Source organism: Lytechinus variegatus, chromosome 7, assembly GCF_018143015.1.
Source record: "Lytechinus variegatus isolate NC3 chromosome 7, Lvar_3.0, whole genome shotgun sequence".
Classification (NCBI taxonomy): domain Eukaryota; kingdom Metazoa; phylum Echinodermata; class Echinoidea; order Temnopleuroida; family Toxopneustidae; genus Lytechinus; species Lytechinus variegatus.
In genome coordinates, this window is record NC_054746.1 from 39,488,775 (window position 1) to 39,511,375 (window position 22,601).

General features: G+C 34.9%; 1 protein-coding gene across 4 annotated transcripts; it reads right to left on the bottom strand.

Annotated features, from left to right (window-relative positions):
• Positions 1-2,743: 2,743 nt before the first annotated feature.
• On the bottom strand, positions 2,744-20,807 carry LOC121419259 (inactive tyrosine-protein kinase 7-like). 4 transcript variants are annotated; one of them, XM_041613643.1, is made up of 3 exons: positions 20,512-20,806; positions 14,565-14,867; positions 2,744-3,961 (listed from the first exon to the last, which is right to left on the bottom strand). In XM_041613643.1, coding segments are annotated over exons 1-3 (336 nt in total). In that variant the 5' UTR covers positions 20,543-20,806; the 3' UTR covers positions 2,744-3,959. The 4 variants fall into 4 exon arrangements, with proteins under 4 accessions (XP_041469577.1, XP_041469575.1, XP_041469578.1 ...); XM_041613641.1 differs by lacking the exon at positions 2,744-3,961 and adding an exon at positions 9,987-10,018 and having other exon boundaries at positions 20,512-20,807; XM_041613644.1 differs by lacking the exons at positions 2,744-3,961; positions 20,512-20,806 and adding exons at positions 9,987-10,018; positions 16,002-16,029.
• Between the last annotated feature and the right edge of the window lie 1,794 nt (positions 20,808-22,601).

The window sequence follows — 22,601 nt, forward strand, 5'->3', positions numbered from 1 at the left end:
GGGATTCTTCCTTAATAGGAAAAATATTACAAGTTAAACTTCATGCAGCTTATGAAGTTGAAAATAAAAAGACAAAGGAAAAGACTTTTCATCAAAGTAAATTAATGTTCCTTGTGAATTTTATTTTTCAAGAATACAATTTTCAAACATAAAACATTAAATTTCAAATGGCCACTTTATATGATACAAGTACTTTGTTAGCATTTGGCAAAGCACAAACCAGCGAACCAACAAAGGACTTTGTAAAGATTGAATGAAGCATGTAATTAGAAACCAGCAATCATGGTCAACTCAATGTAACATTAGCCTTTTGGTATGACCTCATATGCACCTAGACCGACCCTGCTAACTTGACCTCATAATTGATTAATGGGTACAAACACCCCCAAGGCTCAACCAGTTACCTACAGGCAGCTTATTTGATTGTTATCTTGATGGTACACTGCTTGTAACAAAATCATTCAGTCTACCCCAAGTGTTCCATGTTACTTATTAGATATTCTTTCAATTTTCCTGATTTTCAACTCATTTTTTTGAAAGCGTGTAAATATTTTTTTAAAGAAATCTTATGAACAGAACCTACTGATAAATGCATAAAAATCAGAAAGTAAATAATTTTTTTCCTTTCACAATCCAGATGCTTTCATCAAATTCACAATTTTGAAAATTATGTTTTTTAAAGATTTATGTGCACTCTTAATATGCCCATTCATCATAATTTTTAAAAAATCTTAAATTCTGAAGTGATCATTGCCTCAAAATCAAGCTGTGAACATCATATTTCTCAGTCCCCCCAAAAAAAAAATATATATCTATATTTCTTTTAATTCTCAACTTTCATCATTCTACATCCATGAAGAGGCAACTTAATGAAAAAAATGACTGTATCATTTAACATTGTTGCAAAAGCAAAAACCAGGCCTCTACAAAAATTTTTTTCGGCACTTGCCCTGTTGGGCAAGTGATGAAAAAATTTGCTTGCCCGATAGAAAAAACTGCTTGCCCAATTTTTAAAACAATTTTTAAAATAATAATCAAATAAATTTTTTCATTATAACGGCACTACTCTTATTTTTATTAAGGTATACTAAATAACAATTGAGAATCATGTCCAGTATAAAAGAACACACATTGAAAAGGATATTTTCAGCAACGTAGGCCTGAGTCTTTACGTTTATTTTGGAGAAAAAAAATCAATATTTTATGGCTATTTAAGGTTTTAAAAAACCCTTCAACAAAAGTTGCTAAAATTTCATATTTTGCATCTTTAAATCCATGAAATGGCTACCTGCGTAACATATTTCCTTAGAATTGCTTTCATTTACCGTAGTTGGAAACTATAAAGAAAGCCAGTGAAAAATGTTCAGCTCTTTATTGACTCGGAAAAAATTATTTTATCATCAAAAGTGGAGTGGCTAAAATTTCACATTTTGCATCTTTAAATCCATGAAATGGTCATTTATTTTCCATATTTCCTTGATTTCCTTGATTAAAAAAAAATTAATTGGAAACCATCAAGTCTTTTCTTCATCATTTTATGATGTTCCACTCGGTCAATAATTTTATCTACATGTTTTCACTTATTAATGAATTATTAGTAACATTGTTTACGGTAATATTGTATGATTTTTAAGTAATCTTTTTCACTATGCTTAGAATCTTGGGTGTGTGTGTGTGTTTGTGTGGGTGTGACTGTGAGTTGAACTTTGATATAAATGAATTCAATATCTAATTTCTACTTCGCCTATTCGAGTACAATAACCTGTACTCGGCCATGTAATAAAGGCCCACATACCCTAACTTTTCCTGAAGTTCTTTGAAAACGCAGACTTCTACGAAAATTGCATTTCTCTATGGGGGAGTCTAAATTTGGTGAGAATGTATTCATTAATAACTTAAATATACATGACAATAAAGAAATCATCAAACTTTATTGGAAGTTTTGAATAATATACCCGAAATGTAAACTCTGTCTGAAACAGAAAATCACCATCATTGAGGCCTTTACTGAGCGAATTGTCCCCCAGAGCTCTGGCAGAGAGACAGAGCTCAGACTGGCTAGCTAGTATGCGCACGTGTGTGAGCATCCCGCCGGCCTTGTAAAATAGATGGAGCTTTGTTTGATGATTTATTGTCTGATATTTACCTCATCCCCTCAGAAAGGGAAACAAATGAATTTTACGTCATAATTAACAAATACGGCAAGTTATTTTAGATGTTAATAGGCCGTTTTGAAAAGCAAAGCCGAATGACATGACAACTCACCAATGCGAGGTTACTAGACTCTGTGATTTATTTCCTGTGTAATTCTAATTATTTTATCACAGAATTGTGATATCGGAAGGGGGAAAATGTGCATTAGAAATTGCACATGGTGGTAGTCATAATGGACCCCTATACTACATTCAACTGTTTCCCGGCCATTGCGTTGATTTTTTTCATACCCGGTACCATGTATGGAAATACGTGGTACAGAAAAAATAACGCAATTTCGGAATTTGAAACTGCGCTACTCGTTATTTAATAAGGCTGATTCATGATTTTGAGTGTGGATTTTGGATGATTTATGGAAAAACGAGGTACGGTACAGAAAAAAAAAGACGCAACAACCACTTGCCCGATCGGGCAATTGACTTTGAGAGGTGCTTGCCCGCACGTCATTTTCACTTGCCCCGGGCAAGCGGGCAAGCGGGTTTGTCGCGCCCTGCAAAAACTATCAATAACATATTATTATTTCATACACAATTTGTCATTCTGTTTTCTGATTCTCATCAATGTAAATGTTAGTTCAAGAGCGCAAACTCTTTTGAATAAACATGAATCAAGAACAGCCATAACATTCTGAGATAAAAGAAAAACAAAGTGTACAAATCATTATTGTGCAGCTCTAGAGACCCATTTTTTAGCTGAATAGTTCAAAAGGTCACAGCCATAAAAACACCAAACAGAACTCATATCAACTTGATTTGTGCTAGAAACCACAAAATCGTATGAAAACATATTTTGGCTAGAATTGCTAAGGTCCACATGAACTATTGATTCATTATATTCCCTCAATTTGATTCTGACAAACTCGCATCTAAAATTGACATTTTGGTCAAACATGTCTTCGCATTAGGCCTTCATGTACAAAAAACATGATTAAAATACATTGTTTTTTAATTTTCGTATCTTTCAAAATGTTGGTTTCATAAATTTTCAATTATTCTGAGGATTCCAAAGATTTTTTGTTTTTCTTTCAGTCGGCTGACTATGTTGTCAGTGTGCTAAACCGCAGGCAGTAGGGGAAGTCTACTCGCAAAAGTGAGACAATAATCCAGTTTTGTACATATTGTGGTGTGTAGTGTTGTCCTTTCTCGTTTTATGTTTTTTTTTACTTAGAAATGATAATACGTTTGTTTTTTCTCTATGTAAATATGTTTGATTCTTTCAATAAAAACAAAAATACAAAAAAAGTCCATCTATTTTGACAGTAACAATGAATTTTGTCTCTAAAAAAATTTGCAAATCAAAGAATTAGTGATAACTAATGTGTTTTAGGCCTATTTGCAAGTGTTGTCAGTTCAATCAGTAAAAAGAAGTTACTTTATTTTTTAAGTTACTTTAGTTTCTACTGCACAATAAGGTACAACTGCTCTCAGTCCTTTGTATGCAAAGCATAAATGCAACTTTTGAAGGAAAAATAAATCATCTAATGTATTCCTTCACATGAAGATTTAGGACACCATACAGACCAATGTATCATTGATACGAGATAGAAGAAGATCAATCATGGTACTCTCGGGTGCATCTAAGACCATCATGCATCAGTAATATGAGATACATGATGATACATGCATCAACATATGGCAAATCCTCTGGAATGTTTCTCTGGACTTCTATCTGCTTCAAATCCATCACCTACAATGCATCCTCCTGTATGTTTGTCTCATTGTCCGTCAGTACATTTCCATCTCTTTTTCTTAATCCCGCATCAGGCAAATGTGAATAACAAGGAAAACATAGTAATTATATCAAATAAAGAATAAAATTGTTCATTTAACATTTTGAAGAAAAGGGTGAAATTTTGGCTCTTTTACGACAAGAGTATTTAGACCTAACCACTAGAGAAAACACAAACCTCCTGATGGGAAATGTACATCTATTCTTTCACCACCCTAATATGCAAAACTGCAATGATAAAGATTTTCTTTCTTTCCAATGTGGCAGATCGTCATACCTGGTACCAGACCTGGTATGGGCCCGTTGCATGAAAGTTACTATCATGGTAACTTTTAAAGCCAATGGTTATTACATGTACCATGGTAATGCTGATCAACAGCCAATCAGAATCAAGGATTCCATGCAAGAAAACCATAATAGCAACTTTTATGCAACAGGGCCCCAGAATATCCATACCACTGGATTCCATACAAGAAAACCATAATAGCAACTTTTATGCAACAGGGCCCCAGAATATCCATACCACCGGATTCCATACAAGAAAACCATAATAGCAACTTTTATGTAACAGGGCCCCCTGGAATATCCATACCACCGGTGATACAAAGAAGATCACTGGTTTTGATATCCAGCTTATTTGTTGTTATTGCGGCCTTTCTATTGAAGCTTTAAAATACATCTGTAAATCACATTGTACCTCATAACATTTCAGGTTACCAATAAACTGGTAAGCAGGAAGGAGGGCCAGGAATTAAGAAAGGATACAAGGGACTGGTGAACAAGTCTACTCAGACAAAGAACCAACTTTTCAACCCCTAATCAAATCTGTCTGTATGGGCTGGAGGAGAGGTTGGCTACAAACTCCATGTTTGCGCACCAAGAATGTTGAGATGGGAATAGCATATGGGAGAAAGTTCAGACAGACAGGGACAGCTAATATTTCATCATGGTTACTTTTGATGTTAGCTGCCAGGATAAGGCTTTTTGCTAATAAAAGTACTTTTATGCTGTCTGTTGGACAGGATTTTCACCCAGGGATTTATAATAATTTCATATTCAAAAGCATTAGCCATGCTCTATAATTTCAAATTTGTCTAGATCAACTCCAATGATAAATCTTTTTCAATGACAATATCTGATGTCAGTTTCATGGTAAAAACTATTGTTGTTGATTTTTATATGAAAGAAGACATAAATACATAATTTAAAAAAAAGTTGGGTTTATTCTCTTTACGAAACATAGGTTCATTGTGAAAAACAATACATCGGCTTCCTGTGCATGCCTTCAAGAATTCATTTCAAATAAATTCATAAAATTCATGGATCCCTGATATTAAGCAATCAAAATTTTTGCTGGTTTGACAAAAATGGAGCAAATACTAGCAAGATATAGGCCTACTGTATGTGCCATTACCTTGAAATGAACATGATAATACCAAGCCAAACAACTGTTTAGAGGATATCTATTATCTTGCAATGCATTTTGTCACAAAAGTTTTGTTTGTTTTTTTATTTTAAAAAGATAGCTGCAGGCGTACAAAAAATAGGTCGTACATGTAGAAGTACTGTATGTATATACTATTCTTACAGATATTTCATATTTCGAAATACCATACATGTCCATCTTCATTACTGGGTTATTCTTCCATACTGTAACTATTCCATAAATATTTGATAAGGATCTGCAAACAACAACTAGACTAGCCTCTATAATCAGAGGAGAGATGATTGCCATTCATTCCATTAGCTTTCTATCCGTTGAGATGGGGCATGAAATATTGGGCAATCACATATATACTGAGTGCTTTAACCAAGCATTATGTCAGCTCAATTTGACACCCTTGATGGGGGCTGGGAAGTTCATATCCTGGCAAACATAAAAATTGATTGATAAGTGGAATCAACTGATTACACTTAAAATAACCATTTGTTTGCAATAGTTGTACAATGTACGATGAGGATAAGTGAAGATATTTTACATAGCAGAGAGAAAAATATTGAAGCCAACTCATAAAACTTCTCATACCCCTTTCAGACTGGCCTCTTCATTTTTCCCCAGCGAACTTTGACGGAATACTTCTCCGGCATGCATTCCTCACTTGCCCGACGAAGAAAAAAATATACCCTTTCACACTGACATCTCTTCCCCGGTGAAAGTCGACGGGTGATTTGCTCAGGCGGAAGTAATTGCAAATGAAAGCGCGCTCTTTTTGAATTTGAGTTGTACTCTTTCCTTATAAATTGCAGATACCTAATTAATTTCATCAGTGAAGTTTTGGAGATGACAGCTAATAAACACTGCTCAGCAGCTGCTGCTGATCAGCTCACTCGGCAAGTCCACGCAGAATTAGAACAAACGAAAAGGTGTTAAAAATATTGCAACATATTCTAGAAAGATTAGAAGCAAAACAAAAATAAGAATCAAAGTGTTTTGAAATTTTTTTAAGCATTTTAAGCGCATTACCTCAAAGGAATGATCAAATAACTCATAAAGCTTAGCTGTCTACATTTAGAAGTTTAGCCCAGGAAATAATAGCTACATGTAGCTAGCGAGCGGAATCTCAGTTCAGGGGATTTCACAAAGAAAAAATTGACCTCTGACATAATTAAAGAGAAGAAGTTCTCCAGTTTGCTTTCATACTGGCTGTTTCACCGGTGAACTTCGCCGGGAAACAGTTTCACCGGCAAAGTTCTCCTATTTACCTTTCATACTGTACACTTTCCCCTTCACTGGTGATCTTTGTTGGGGGAAAAGCACAATATGAAAGCGGTATCAAACATTATAGGTCTACAGTTTTAACTTCTATCAAAAAAAAACATGTTTTTCTCCAAAGCAGCAGTAATCTTGTGGACTTGGATGTTTGAAAAAAGTGAAGTTCTAAGTTCTGAAGCAACATTGTTTACATGCGGTTTGAATGTTCTGATTACCTTGATAGATAGTTGCCAATGTAACTTAAAGGGATGGTCCGGGCTGAAAATATCATCAAATTCGGATAAGAAATAATGAAGTGATTGAATTTTAAAGTTTATCAATATTTTATGAAAACAGATGTATGCACATCGTCATGAATATTCATCAGGTGGGCTGATGTCACATCCCCACTTTCCTTTTTCTTATATTATTATATGAAATCATATGTTTCATTTTTTCATAAATGTGTAAGTGATGTGTATCTATTATGAAGAAATAAGTTGTGGTAATAAATAATTATTGCATTGTTTTAGTTCTTGTTAGAAAATTTTTGAATAAACCTTATTTCATATAATAAAATACAAGTGGGGATATGACATCATCAGCCCACCTTATGAATATTCATAAAGACATGCCTAGAACTGTTTCACCAGAAAAATGCAAATCTTTAAAATTCAATAACTTTTGATGAAATTTTCATAATTTTGCTTCCTAAATTTTATTGTATTTATTGATATAGAAATATCTCCAGCCTGGACCATCCCTTTAACATCCAAGTAAATCTCTTTGAAACACCTCTTTCATAAAACTACACACATACAACTTCTAACAATCTCTCTCAAGATGAATGTAGCAATAACCTTTACTCTGTTAGTCAATGAATGAATAGCTTTTCAAAATATTTGAAGTTGCTGATGATAAAGAATAGTATTCTTTGAACTGTCTGAGAGTAAGGACATGAATGTCAAACAAGATGTTTCAATCATCAATCATCTTACCTGTTTAGAATAGTTGGTGTCTGAAAGACTTTATATTTTCACCAATCTATTCTCCTTTAATTCACACCTCTGTGTATTGACCTGTGTATATATCCACCTTAAGAGTAATGAGTGTAAATGATTTTTGTAATTGACTGGACGTGATGATTGATGACCAGGTAACAAGCCTTGACTGATGGATTTGAACCTGACAGCTGTAGAGGCTATTACAACAAGAGGCAATTCTGAGACTGGACCAAGCTACGTATTTATAACAGAGAGTCTAGGGAGTTTTAACGAGAATGGTATCAACATCTTTGATCATGGTATCAACTTTGTTGACTGCTCCTGTTGGCTAAAGATTGAAAGATAAATATCAGTTGTGGTAACAATCTCAAAATTAGTTCTAACAGAATCCAATGAAATTACCATCCAAGTGTTTGCATGTATAAATAAAAAATATGTGCCAAATGACTGTGGAAAAAATGCTTAATTGCTGAAAAATTAGCAAAATAAGCACAGAATTCCAATGTCTGGTATTTTTCGAAGCAATATTAATGCACTGTCTGTCCCACATGCTTTTCTGCTTTTAGTGATCATCAGAATAGACCAGTTCGTAGTTACTTAATGGACAATTTTGGTCAAATGACCTTTCATTTCTTTCACTATGATAGGCAGATTTCAAAGCAAGATATACATGTACAATAAGCATGCCTTACATAGCAGGATGAAGAAATGGAATAGACCAGGTGACTAGAATAGCACACCAATGAACACTTTATGAAGGTATTTGTTGCATTCCTACTTTGAATGCACATCATAGCATGTTGCACAATGTACTTGGCAAACTGTGAAATACCAGTCGTTCATGGACGCATTGTTGTTGTTTTGGGATGTAAATGAAAAACAAAATTCAAGAGAATATATGAATAATCAAGACATCAAAGTAGGTGCTTATCTCATTAGATTTTAAACCTCCATGTCAATTGACCTTCCTCTGATCATGCGCAGAATCTTTTGATCATGCGCAGAAAGAAACTACGAACTGGCTTATTATCGGTTTTGAGCCAAGATCTCATGATTTTACAAATAAGTTTACGATCTAGATATATAATATGGTGACAATTAACCATGATTTAAAAGACTTTCTCATGAAATAATTATTTGCTGCAAGTACTTTTTTTTACCTTTAAGATTTCACTTGACGTGTACACATGACTAGTAGCAGTCTACTACATGTACGGCAATATTCCAATTTAAAATAACCAAATACCATGGTAAGCAAACTCACAAAGGAAGGGACAAGTTTTAGGAGGCTATTTTTTTAACACTTGTTTTTCTTTCTCAACATAACTGACACAAAATTTCTTGATTATTTTGAAGGTACCGCTGTCTTCCCAAATTTTTGTTCTAGTCCATTATTTTATCTGGTTGTTTATCTGCTTTGCCCACAGTTGACATAACTGAGTTACATGTACAAGTACTTTAAGATTATTTTTAAAGAATTACATGAGCATGTAACTTTGAATCAATGATAATTTGATGCATCTTTTGTAGGCTGGACATGAAATTGACGAGTCTGTGAGGAGAACGACTAGCTTTCTGATAACACAGCCACCTATCTAATACATTGGTTCCTTCCAGTAAGAATCAACAGACTGGAATGATAATTGAAATGAAAAGCCTCCTACCCAACTGGTGTAAGAAAGGTATGCATGGCAGCTCATCTAATGTTTGCTTGTCAAAGCTTTTATCTCTTCACAATCATCATTGGATTGGATCTAACTTCAATGCATTCTCCTCAGAGATCAAACCAAAACTGTTTGGTTTAACAACTACTTATCAGCTCAACTGCCTATTAGGGAATAGGTTCCAACTGCAAGCATAGCATACATTGTATGCTACAAAGTTAAATGCTATGAACAATAAAATGCTCGAAAATTTAAGATGGAGATATATGAATCACCTTTAAACATCTATTGTATAGTGTAGGATTCTGAAATTCTATCAATTTTGGACTGTTTTGGGGACACATATGCCCTGTAAGTTGGTCTACAGGAGGATGTACAGAACATTTCAAGTCTGAAAAATTTGTCCTGAAGAGGATCCACCCAGCAGATACAAAGAATATTTTAGACCTTGGATTATAAACAACCATGTCAATAGGTCATCTATCATCCAGTAACAGAGTCTGACATCTTGTTTGGCCAGTTCTCATTATTTATTACATGTCTTTATCTCTCATTTTCACATCCCAGCAATCCATTTTCACATATAGTCTACATTCAGGCATTTAACGAAAGGCAAAATTTCTTCTATCAAATTCACACCATGGAGTACCCATTTGTTCTTTCCAGTGTTTTTCTCTTTATAGAAGGGGGGTGGACTGGTCATGTAACCGCTTGGCCTGTTAAGTGTGGAGAGAAATGAAATAAGGAGGCTCAAATAAACAAAGATTAATGATTTACAAAAGCCTAAAACAAGTGAAAATATCATACAAATGTGCACAATCTCTCCAGAGATCATAAAACTGTTATTTCAACTAAGTTGCATACTATACTACATGTAGCTTGCAAAACCACTCAGAATGATAAAAAATGAAATTTTCATTTTAAAAAATCATCTATCAGAATATGATGTATCTCCATTCTGTGTAATTACAGCTTGCTTTGGTTTGTATATTCAATACTTTTTATCGTTTCTTATTTTTCTTCCTTTTTCAGGCGCCTTTTTCACCCAAACTGATTTTAATATCAATAAAAATTAGTCTGAATGGGGGTGTAAGTTTCTCAACCATGAACTTGGTTCTCTGATTTGTGAGATAAAGCAGCTGCAGTGAGCTACATAAAATGGACAAACAAGATTCATCTTTACAACCCATCTGAAAGGTAAGTACTGAAGGAGGAGAGATATGATGAGATTTTCATACCCAGCTGAAGTTCTTCAAGATAAATCCTTAAATCAAAAATATCCTCCATGACAAAATGAAAAGATGTGAAGCTGTCATTTATAATAAGATACTAAAGTAGTTAGTTGAGAGCGCACATGTGAGCAAGCATTTATTTGCTATGGTGAGGTCAGTCATAAGTATTATGATTATGACCTGTTAAAGTTTTGAGAAGAAAGTATTAAAAAAAGAATCCACGCTACTGTCATTTTAACATCATTTTGCACACATAACAGTCCAAGCATGTTAGAACTGTTCTGGAAAGGTTCCTTAGGTCGGTATTTTTTTACAACCTATCAGACTGATGTGTATTATTTCATTATATCACATCCATGTAATGTACATAGTACATACTGATACTATGCTTTATACTATCTACTTTAGATAGTAGCCCTAACATGAGAGATTTCAAGTCAATTTAAAAAGAACCTTGTGCTTCATATATAAAGAAACAAGCAAAGACGAATAACACAATGACTGTACAAGTAGCGTAGTAGACTCATTTTTTTCCAGAAATGTCATTATAAAAAATAATCCAAACACTTCAATTCCAGTTTAACTTGTAAAAGGTCAGTGCTATCATTATTGAGTAACACTATAAATACTAATTCAAATTCAACAAATTTGAAACCAAGAAATTAAACAAAACAAAATGAAGATGACAACAAGAAGGATGGTGCACACATAGAGAGTTCAACATTTGTACAATGTTTTCATCCGTATTTAGTACATGCTGTGTACTCATGCTGTCACTCTTGCCAAGATTCAAATGCCTGGAATGAAATTTAGTGAGAAGTTCACCTGCTGCAGCACAGTTTGAAGTTACATGTCTCATTTCACTCTACTTGATTTTCCTTGAAGACCCAGTTCATCTTGGCTATAACCTTCCCTGCTGCCCTGCTCTACATGTTATTAACACTCATAAGATGAATGTACATCTTCATCATCATGCTTCATTATAAAGCTTTCCTGCTTTATTCCATTTTTCAATTGCACCATAATTGAGGAAGTATGCTACTGACTAAAGTATGCTCCTGACTTCTTCTATTTTATAGTCTACAGACCATCTACATGTCTAATGACCTAAATATATATCTTAATTATCCTAACACTATTATGATCTGTGTATTTTAAAGAGGTGTGAAATAAATGAGTCTGAATCTAAAAATCATGAATCATTCAAATGTTAGGAGACATTATAAATATTTTGTAGTCTATATTCATGAACTATTTTCTTAAACATAATTGAGAAGGGGAGAAGCTAATCTTGCAATACTCACATCAGTATACCTACATATCTTGAAGAAATTTAAGAGTTTGAGATTTTGGATTTGTTTTCATTTGCAATGATGGCGAAACGTGCATGCCAGATTAAAATTTTCAAAATACTGTACATGTACTTCCACAAATTATTTTCTTCACTCATTTCCCTTAATTGAATTTTTTTCAAGATTCTAGTATTTTCATGAGCAGGAGTGTAAATGCACAAGGAATTCTCTGATGTGAAACGAGTGAAAATGAAAGCACCTTGTAAAAAAGTTCGACCCATACAATATGAGAGAGAACATCCATGTAGAGAGACAGGGAGGGAACGAGATGGAAACATTAATCAAGAAGTTTGCAGTCATTGAGTAAACATATGCCTGAAGATAATCATGTCAATTAAAGCAAGATATGAATTAAATTTGGTACACATGAAAAGATAGTATGTCACATCTTCCTTTTCTAACCCCACCCTCAAACATCCTCAGATTCCTCACACCAAGTAAGATAATCAATAACTAAAGAAAGCATAGCCCAGTCTCCCTCCCAGCTATTTTCTTAATCTAGAGGCAGTGAATTGTATTTTAGGTAGTAAAATAAGCCTCTTTGGACGTCATTCCTATGAAAAGTAGACATCATTCTCTTATCTTGTTTCTCACAATAAAAAGTAAAGTTCCGAAATTAATCTGCGATTGCTACAGGGATGCAGACTTGGATTCAAGTAACACTGAATTATTCAGAGAAGTCCGCTCGTATTGATTTTAATTAGAGGGATCTTTGTGTTTCATCCTCAGCAATATATGGATGTTTGTGAACTTGAGGCACTGCCTCTGGATCAGTTATCAACTTGATATTGTACAAAGCTGAAGGAAGAAGCTTCCTTTTCATCCACTCCTTGTCTCACCTTTTCTTTTTCACTATTGACTTCCTTCTCTGTGCTTTGCAATAAAAGAGCCAACACAATCAATCATATTTTCTCATTTTTGCCACATATATAAATTCATATTCATGTGTTTGTATATATTTTATGAATATCAGAATAATTTTCTGCATCTCAATTTGAATTTCTCTCATGAGCATTTCTCTGTTAATTTTTCCAAGCTGGATTTTTCACTCTCATTTGTGCTTAGTCCAGTACTATTAATGTGATGGATATTATTAGACAATCCTAAGACCTACATGTACAGACCCAAGATCTATTTCTTTTTCTTTGGGTGTGCAAAAGTAGGCAAGCCTAATGATAGTTTGTCCCGCAAAACAATGTTTGAATTAGCAATCATGAACTATTCAAGCAATTAAAAAGGCAGAAGTAAATGGATGAAAACAAAACAATATGGTTATATATGTACCATTAATAAAGTCTGGTGCTGTGAAAAAATGGCGCAAAAAACACATCACTATTTTAAATATAACATCACTCCTAGTTCCTAGCAAGATTCAGGTGTTTTTCAACTTATCATTGTAAATGCCCCTCGATGGGTAAGATATAACATGATACTCTTTTGAAGAATTATCAAAACAATGAGAACATTTTTAGTATGTGTCCTGTACATCCTACGAAACAAATGATTTATTGAACCTTCCCCCCCCCCCCAATAAATTTTGTCAAACATGACCTCACAGCACTGGACACTGTCACATCAATTTTTACTACCTGACTTGGTTTCTTTGTGGAGTACTGGATAAATAAACGATGGTTCCTTGCCAAGCATACCAGTGAGTCAGACATGAACTTGACTTAGGCTCAAATCAAGGGTCGGAGGGTGAATAAAATTGAACTGGTAGATACATAAGACTGTAATCACATAAAATACTGTATCATATTTGAAAAAAATTATTGTCTTTCTGATGAAGGTTTTAAACGTGGTCCATATAATCTGTCTTAGCAAAGTTTATTCAAAATAAATAATGCTTTGCAAAATTTTTTTATATTTGACTAGGAATAGTTAGAAAACTTGTCAAGCCAAAGTATATTCATTCAATATTTCCCTACCTTCCGAATTTAACTTAGAACATTTAGAGAAATGTCATGAACAAGATCAAGCAAAATTTAAAACTTAATTATTCAAATAGGTGAAATAGCTTTCATTTTTACTTTAAGTGACCATCATCGAGTTTCCCCTAATAAACATTTTTTACAATTATTTTTTAATTAGCTGGGCAAAAGGACCCAGAAAATTCAGTTCAATGAACTCTGTCATATGACAGTGTTCCCCAAATCCTGGGACTAATTCTCTACTCCAAAGTATTTCAACTAAATCCATCAAGAGTTAATTTTTCTAACAGGAAATTCTGAAACAGGCAATTACAAGTATAATCCATTTACCTCAGCCACCTGAGAAGACGACGATCTTTTGTTTTCCAATCCTTCTTATTGAGAAAATAGTAAGTGAAATTGAAATGGAAAGGTAAAAAAAAATCACCTTTTGTAGTGTTTTTCTATTTTCTCACTATTCATTTTGGGAGGAAATAGGCCTACTAATCATGAATATCAGCTGTCAGCATGCCCTTCGAAACACAATAGCAACAAACGAACCGTGCCTTTTGTGTATCACATTGTGGAACCTAAATTGGGTATGGTCGGTGCTACTAGGGTCCATGATTGCATGAAGGCAATAACATCTAGATTACAAACTTCTGGTACATGTAATTAACAGCAAGGTTGTTATAGACTTGTACCTGAAAATTGTCAAAGAGAAGAATATTTCAATGAAATAATGTGGATTCTGAAGAATATACTTACAAGTGACATTGATGACAGCTGGCTGACTTGTGATTGGTTCAGATAACGAGCTTGATTGCACTACACATTTGTAGCTACCAGCATCTTCCCTTGATACATCACCAATCTTGAGATTGTTACTAGTGTCCATGAAGATCCTTGATGAATCTTCTACAGGGACATCATTGCGAGTCCAAGAGAAGGCTACATTCTGGGTCTGGTCTACATCACAGGATAAGATGATACTTGTGCCTTCTGGGATGGTCATACTCTGTGGCTGATCAGTGAATTCCAGGGCTTCACCAATCCTTAGCACACATACAACTATTTTGAGAGAGAAAAGCAAGAGAAGAAATGCAAATCATACTTGTTTGGTCCACTTACAGATATTATGGAACATACATATATGTACATGTAATCCAAATAAATTTTCAATTCAAACAATTTTTTTTAACATATAATCTCTCATTCTTGTATAAATGTAATATTGCTTTGTATGATTTATCATGTTACCTGGAGCCTAGCATTTGAAAGATCAAATCATCTGCTGGCTACAACATATTCATTGTATTCAGTACAATATTATTATTTTATGTACTGGATATTAATGAAATGAAATGACATGATTTGCATATGAGTGTGAATTTCCATATCAACATAAATTATGCAACATTCTGCATGGTGTACTCCAGGCAGGTTGAAAATAATATCTGAATAAACAATGTGAAATTCAATCAGCAAAATCTCATCTTAAGAAATGAAAATAATGAATTTATTGAATTTTAAACCTTGGTTTAATTTTGTGAAAACAGTTATTTGCTATTTGCATGCCCTTATGGATATGCAATAAATGGGCAATAATTTCATGTCCCTACTTTCCTTCCTTTTGGGGGGTCCTATCTATTTATTTGATATTTTCATATTTGTAAAAATGTAACAAAGTAAGTTTCAGCAATAATTATCTTTAAAACACAGTACATCAGTAGACATGCTATTTTCATATTCTTAAAGGACAATGATGGAATAAACATAATTTCAAAAAATACAAAAGAATTAAAAGTGGGGATATGGGATCATCAGCTTGACCGCTGCATATTCATGTGGACAATATTCATACATGTAGGTCTACAATGTATTTCAACAAAATACAGTAGTACAAGACTGAGTTGCCATAACTTTCTAATAATCACTTGTTCAGTTAGATGAAATTTTCAGTGTTTTGTTTGTCAAATTTTTACTCTACTAGTATTGATTGAAATCCGATTTCCAGCCTAGATTGCCCCCTTTAATTACATACACTCTGTCAATTAAATTGAAGATAGTATATAATATTTGAAGTATTTCATAATTGCGATAGAGAAGAAGTCATGTGTCCATTTTGGGTTCTGGGATGAGTCTTCCACTTTGAGGACATTGAAGTGAATCTCTAACATAATCCTGGATACACTTGAAACTCACAGTCACTATGCATGAAACACAATCCAACAGACCATCTATCTGCCTAGACTGACCCAGGCTTTTATCGTTATCTACATGTGCATGGTGAGATGTATACAAAGAAGCACTCAGCATCTTATAAGTCAATAAGAATGAGTGATGCGACCAGTCCAAACAGTTTATATCTTGACAGATTGTGTCTTTGTCTTTGTCCTCTGACCATTAGGATTTGATCTTTATGATCAAGGTGGAGGGCTATAAATGCTATAGCAATAAAGACTGCAGTCTTGTATTTGAATGTTCAGTCCACTGGCATGCAGAAAGGCATTAGGATTTTTACATTCCTGTTGTTCAGACCATGTTCAGACATAAATGTGTTAGGCCTATATGTAACTCTCATGTTACGCACTTGCATTAACAACCTAATGCCATCCACACAAGAATTGATAAACATACCATGCACAAGCAACTTACTCCCCTTGTGCCAGTCAGGTGACACCTTCTAAAATACAGCATACATATGCTGAAATGTTACCTTTGTTGGCTTCATTTGGGTATTTTAAGGTATGTCCACCCAAAAAATAAGTTGATTAGAATAAATGGAGAAAAAAATATTACAGAATAATTCATCAAAATTGTGACACTTCAAAGTCTGCTTCATTCACAATACAACAAAATGCACACCCTGGTAGTGTCTTTTCTATATTATTAATCATTAAATGAAGAATATGTTCAAATCTTACATGTAAATAATTATGTTTTATGTCTTTTAAGTACATTCTGTGCCCCCCCCCCCCTTTCTCCTAATAAACACCCCATTCTCAGATCTCTCCCCCTCCCTCCCTCTTTCTCTTTCCTATTGCAGCATGCAATCTATCAATTCATAACAAAATAGTAAGAGTAAAATCCCATTTGTACAATCCAAAGCCTACAGACAGAGCAGCAGTCTGTGAATGGTAGGTACAAAGGGTCACAAAAGAGGCAAACCACAGAGCCTCAATCAGGTGAACAATAGGACATACTACACCCCCACAAACTGAACCATTCCACCATTCACAATACACTGGAGGTAATATGTGCCATGGAAAGGCCAATTCAGGGGAAACATTGTCCTTTGTATTACATAAAAATGCTAACTTCAACAGAGACAGCAACAGTGGAAGACTAGGATGGAAGATTGAGAAAGGAAGAAGCAAGTGTGACCTCTTTTTTTACATATTTTAAGCAGAGCTGGGGTGAACATTGTTAGTCTGTCATTCTAAAGGCTGTTATGCTTGACCATTCATCTGTTGTGCTCTTTGTCGGGAACTGTGAGTCCTCAATAGACATGGTGAAAGAATGGACTGGGCAAGATGTTATTGATGACATAAGTGAGCGTTTGTGTTGCTAATCAATGCAGCTCGGAAGTCTGGTGCAGGAATAGTGGAATTTCAGTAGGAATGTTTGATCAAAGCAAATCAAACATTCTTTAAAAATGAAAACCTACTGAAACAAAACAAAATTGTCAAACACTCAAGGACTATCAATTAAAACTACAAGTCAATAACATTGAATTGGAATATCTTTCCTCTTGCAAGTCTACTACACACTCATGACATCAAGTGGTAATTCCTTCAAGATCTGCTAATTAAGGCCTATGGTGCGCTGGGACAGGAATCTGTTATAAGAGCTCTTCTTGTTTAGACCAACATAGAATGATACAGCATACAGATACACAGCCCACGAAAGATACATATGGTGTATGTTGAAACCACTACACTCTTCTTTTTATATACCGGTAGTTTGTTCATAATAACCATAACATTTTTACTATAGATTTGTCATGGATGTATACATTATAAGCACCAATTAGGCCTGTAAAATAATAATTATATAGTATTTTATTGTAGGACTGTTATTTTCAATTTGTGTTTCCTCTTCGGTTATGACCAAGCTGGTTATGAGTTGCATACCACACCTCTTTGATTCTTTTTCTCCCTTCAATGCTAATAATAGATACAGTTTGGAACATGAGAAAACATTTCAGGATCAGAGTTAATTCAATAATGGGCTAGAAAGAAAGAAAAGGGGAAAAACATCAGGAATACTTTGCAGTCACAACTTTCGTCATGGATTAAAATATACTACAAGAATAAAAATTTGCCATTTTATGATTCTTCATACTGCAGTTGAGTACATGCCATGTACAGGTTTGGCAAACCTTGTCAGGAAGAGCAAACAAAAATTATTACAAGCAAGCTACAAAAAAATAGGTCAAAGTCGATTTGTGTAAGCCATTTCCTTTTTTAAATTTTCTAACAAGCAAAAGAAAAGGAAGAAACAAAAAAGTCAAAGTTCAAAGCCAATTCTGATTACAAAGAATATATATAAACAAGATTCCCCACCCTCAGGCGCACTCCTGCTTTAGTGTGACCAAAATATTGTTTAGTATAATAACAAGATTCTGATTTATTTTTATATTTGAGAAATTTGCAATGAGCATCACCATTCATGAGACATTTGACCAGTATATTTCATTAAAATTTAAAACGGGCCAAAGGGCACTTTTAACATTCATGACACAAATTAATTGATTACACATCATAAAGCTTCAAAGATTTTATCACAAAACTAATAGCCAACTCCAAGCCCAAAATGGTTTATAACGAAAATAAACAAACATTATGCTCATTTTCAAACATTACTTTTTTTATTCACTTGAAAAATTTGTATCAAGGCCCAAAATAAATGTTCATTGAAAATTGTAAAATACATTGAATCTGTTTGGGAAACATCCACACTAAGAACAGTTTTGGGAGTTTTTTGGGACATGTAGGGGAAGGCGGGGTAAGTTGAGCATAGGGGCAAGTTGAGCCACCAGCCCCAGGCCAATAATGAATGAGTCAGACATTGTGGTGGTGTCATGTATTGATGACCCATAGCATAACCCCTAACCCCACCATATTGTTTTCAACTTTGAAACAAAAAGTAGTTTTTTAGAGGGAAAAATATGAATTTCATCCAAAAAAGTAAAAAAGAGTGTGAAATAGATAAGTGCTTTATAAACACACACGTCTTTAAATATAATAAAGACATGATAACAACATTATTAGTCCAGGTATGGATCTTCATTCTTGTCATAGTCTTTTATATGATGGATGCATAATAAATGTGTGGATACAAAATTATCGCACTGAGTTCGGACTGGGGTAAGTTGGGCCAAACAGCATGGGGCAAGTTGAGCCATGGTAATTCCTATGGTAATGTATCTTAAAAAACAAACAAACCATAAAAATTGATTGAAATGCTGGCTGAAAGGAGTAAATTTACATGGCTGCTCTTTTCCTTTTAAAGGATGTTAGTATTTATAGAGAATTAGCAAATGAAAAGACTTTAAACAAAAAATTGACATGCTGGTTCTCCCTTCATACATTTTGTACATAAGTTTTTGTGGCTCAACTTACCCCAGAAGGTGGCTCAAACTTACCCCATATATGGGGCAAGTTGAGCCATTTGACATCGTTTTTTTCAAAGGTCACGATGACTTTCAGTGTGGGGATAGAAAGCTATATATAGGTGGAAAATATTTCAGAAGAGTTAAATTTCAAGGCAAGGTACTTATTTCGACAAGATTATTAATCATATCAATTCTAACATGCAAAAAGCAAAAACTGTCACAACTTACCCCGCCTTCCCCTACACATTAAGACTTATCAAACTGGAATATATGCAGAGCACTTAAGTTGGGCTACATAAACTTAGGAGAGGATTTATATCTACAATCATTATAATAAATGGGGAAAAATTCTTCCCTTTGACAAATAGGAGAAAGATAACACAAAACCCCAAAATTGTGTAAGAAATAGATTAGGGCCTAAATCTTATTCTACAAACATGTACCATTGGATTTCAAAAGATTGATAATGAAATGTTCTATAGGACAAAATAAAAATGAAATTACAGTATATAAATGTTACAATCTAGACTGGTAGTTGTTGTTTTTGTTGTTTGTATTAAAGTAGACCCCTAGGCCCTATTCTTTTATTTGATTATCCCAGTGGCGTGTAGTTGTACAATCATAAACTGACAGATAACTTAATATACATCAAATATCGATTAGTAAAATCTCAGAAGTGTTGGCCTACACTGTCTATCATAGAACCCCCCCCCCCCCCCCGGCCCAGCATCCCTAAGTACATGTAAAACATTATCATGACATTTCTATTCCAACTTCCAAGCATATAAGTCTGAAAACGGAACTAGGCCTATATCATCAAGTGACCTGCACGACCTGTGGGCATATTTTTACATACTTTGTTAATGTAAATCTAACTTATTCATTGCGATGTCATTTTAACAAATGCTTAAAATCCGATCAGATAAAATCACCGTGATGAGGTGAAAAAATCGACATGGAGAGTGATTGACTTTAGCACGGAATCGTACCCATCGACACTCCACCACCGAGGCGAGCCTTCTCCGCCGGCCCGGAGTAGCACTTCGCTGGCGTTAGGCAGTACCGTATTGCACATAAAATGACAAGGATACTCACCGAGTAGGCATTGAAATAGAAACGTCTTCATTGTTGGATCTATTCGAGATGTCTTTGGCAGAACATCAAATTATCTTAACAAACTAATAAGAAATATTCCGGGAAAAATCCACATCTCATTTAAAGCGTGACAGGGTGTACATTCGACTGGTCCGAATTGATTCTCAGATTGTCCTCTTCATCCTGCTCACCGTATAACCCGCGCGGCACTTGTCGTGCACCTGCTATTTGGTGTTTTCGCATCCAAACCTGGCCAAACCTGTACCTCTACTGTGCGCGTTCACTGTACTGGTAGTGCATGCCAAAGGTGCATGCAGTGTGGTTGCGAGCATCAGTAGTGGTTGCGAGTCGTTGTGTGCTTTCATCGATGCGGGTGTGATGGCAGAATTAGCCCGGGAAGTCGATTGGTACCGGCGGAGCTAATCGGCGGCTCCTTACCCGCCGATTTGAATACCTCATATTTCTAAATCTTTTTTTTTCAAAGAATTGTTGAATTCATCATTTATATGATAATGTTGAATTTCCATCAAAGGTCAAAATTCAACCTCAGAAAAATGTTGATTTGAATCAAAAGAAAAAAATCAGACATTATGCCCGGGGGGGGGGGCACTCCATATTAATGCATAGTGGGTATGTGCCGCGGAGGGGACCCCCATTTTTACACTCAAATTTCCGTTCCAAGACATAGCATTTTTATCTTATTGAGAAGAAGAACAAAGAAAGCCGCTCCAAGGTATAGCATTTTCTTCTTATCGAGAAGAAAGAAGAAAGAAATTCGCTCCAAAGCTTCGCGTATTTTTCAATACACCGTTCCGATCGCATTGATCTGCTGCAATGAGCTGCGGTTTTGGTGAAAAGCGGCCACAGAGTGATGTTCTAACCATGGAGCTAACAGAGCTCTATGTTCTAACCATGGCCTCAGCTCTCTAAGGGAGGGGGCACCCGGCGGAGGCCGCGCTAGCTGCATCATGCACACATGACCGTTCCATTGGGATGCATATATACACACTCACATGCTGGTAATCCGTTCCAAGGACCCCCGTTTTCACAAACATTTGTAGTTCCAAAGCCCGTTCTCCGAGAACCCTCCTTTTTACAATAAGCTTGCTCCAAGGCCCCCGTTTTTTGTCTCGCCTGCGGCACACCCCCACCATTTTTTGGGGTCGAGTACCCCCCCCCCCGGGCAAAATTTCATCAAAATCAGAAGTAAAATAAGAAAGTTATAAAATTTTAAAGTTTTGCTTATTTTTCACAAAATAGTTATGTACACAATTTAGTCACATGCAAACAAGAGAATCGACGATGTCCCTCACTCACAGTGGAGGTGCCGTGGCCGAGTGGTCTTAGGCGCCTGGCTGTACATGAAGAAGTCCGGGGTTCGATCCCCGGCCGCGGCAGCGATGCCCGTGAGCAAGGCATTTATTCTACAATGCTCTTTTATCCTGATTTAAAATAAATGGAAATGCTATGTGCATTATTGGTAACTAGGTGTTAGCTGTATTTTTTTTTAACTCACTATTTCTTTTGTTTTTTTGTTTGAATTAAACAATATTTCATTTTTTACGAATTTGACGATTAGGACCTCCTTGCCTGAAGCACAGAATGTTAAAATAATGGAATTCCACATGTTCAGGGAGGAATGAAACTTCATTTCACATGACAATGACGAGAAAATTAAAATATTTCATATAATAAAATACAAAAGAAATAGTGAGTGAGTGATGTCATCAGTTCCCTCATTTGCATACCGACCGAGGTGTGCATAAAACTGTTTTGTGAAATTAAGCGAACCTTTAAACTGTCATAATTTTCTTATTTTACATCTGATTTTGATGAAATTTTCAGTGTTATGCTTGTTTGATTTTTTTCTTTTTATTCAAATCAACTTTTTGTTGGAGTGGACTTGTCCTTTAAAAATTACACTAAGATACATATTTTGAAACATTATTTTATCAAAGTAAATAATAATACTAACTACCATAGAAAATATTGACAAACAGGCGCGCCGGAACACTTTCAGTTTTTTTTTTTTTTTTGGGGGGGCAAAATCCCGAAGGGGGCACAATATTTTTGAAAGCGTGAGATACGGA

What these genes read in the sequence shown, in the direction of transcription:
- LOC121419259 (XM_041613641.1), bottom strand. Translation starts at nt 20,542, where the DNA reads ATGAAGACGTTTCTATTTCAATGCCTACTCG. An exon ending in TCTATTTCAATGCCTACTCG is followed by an intron (nt 14,868 to 20,511) that starts GTGAGTATCCTT and finishes CTCTCAAAATAG; the next exon opens with TTGTATGTGTGCTAAGGATT.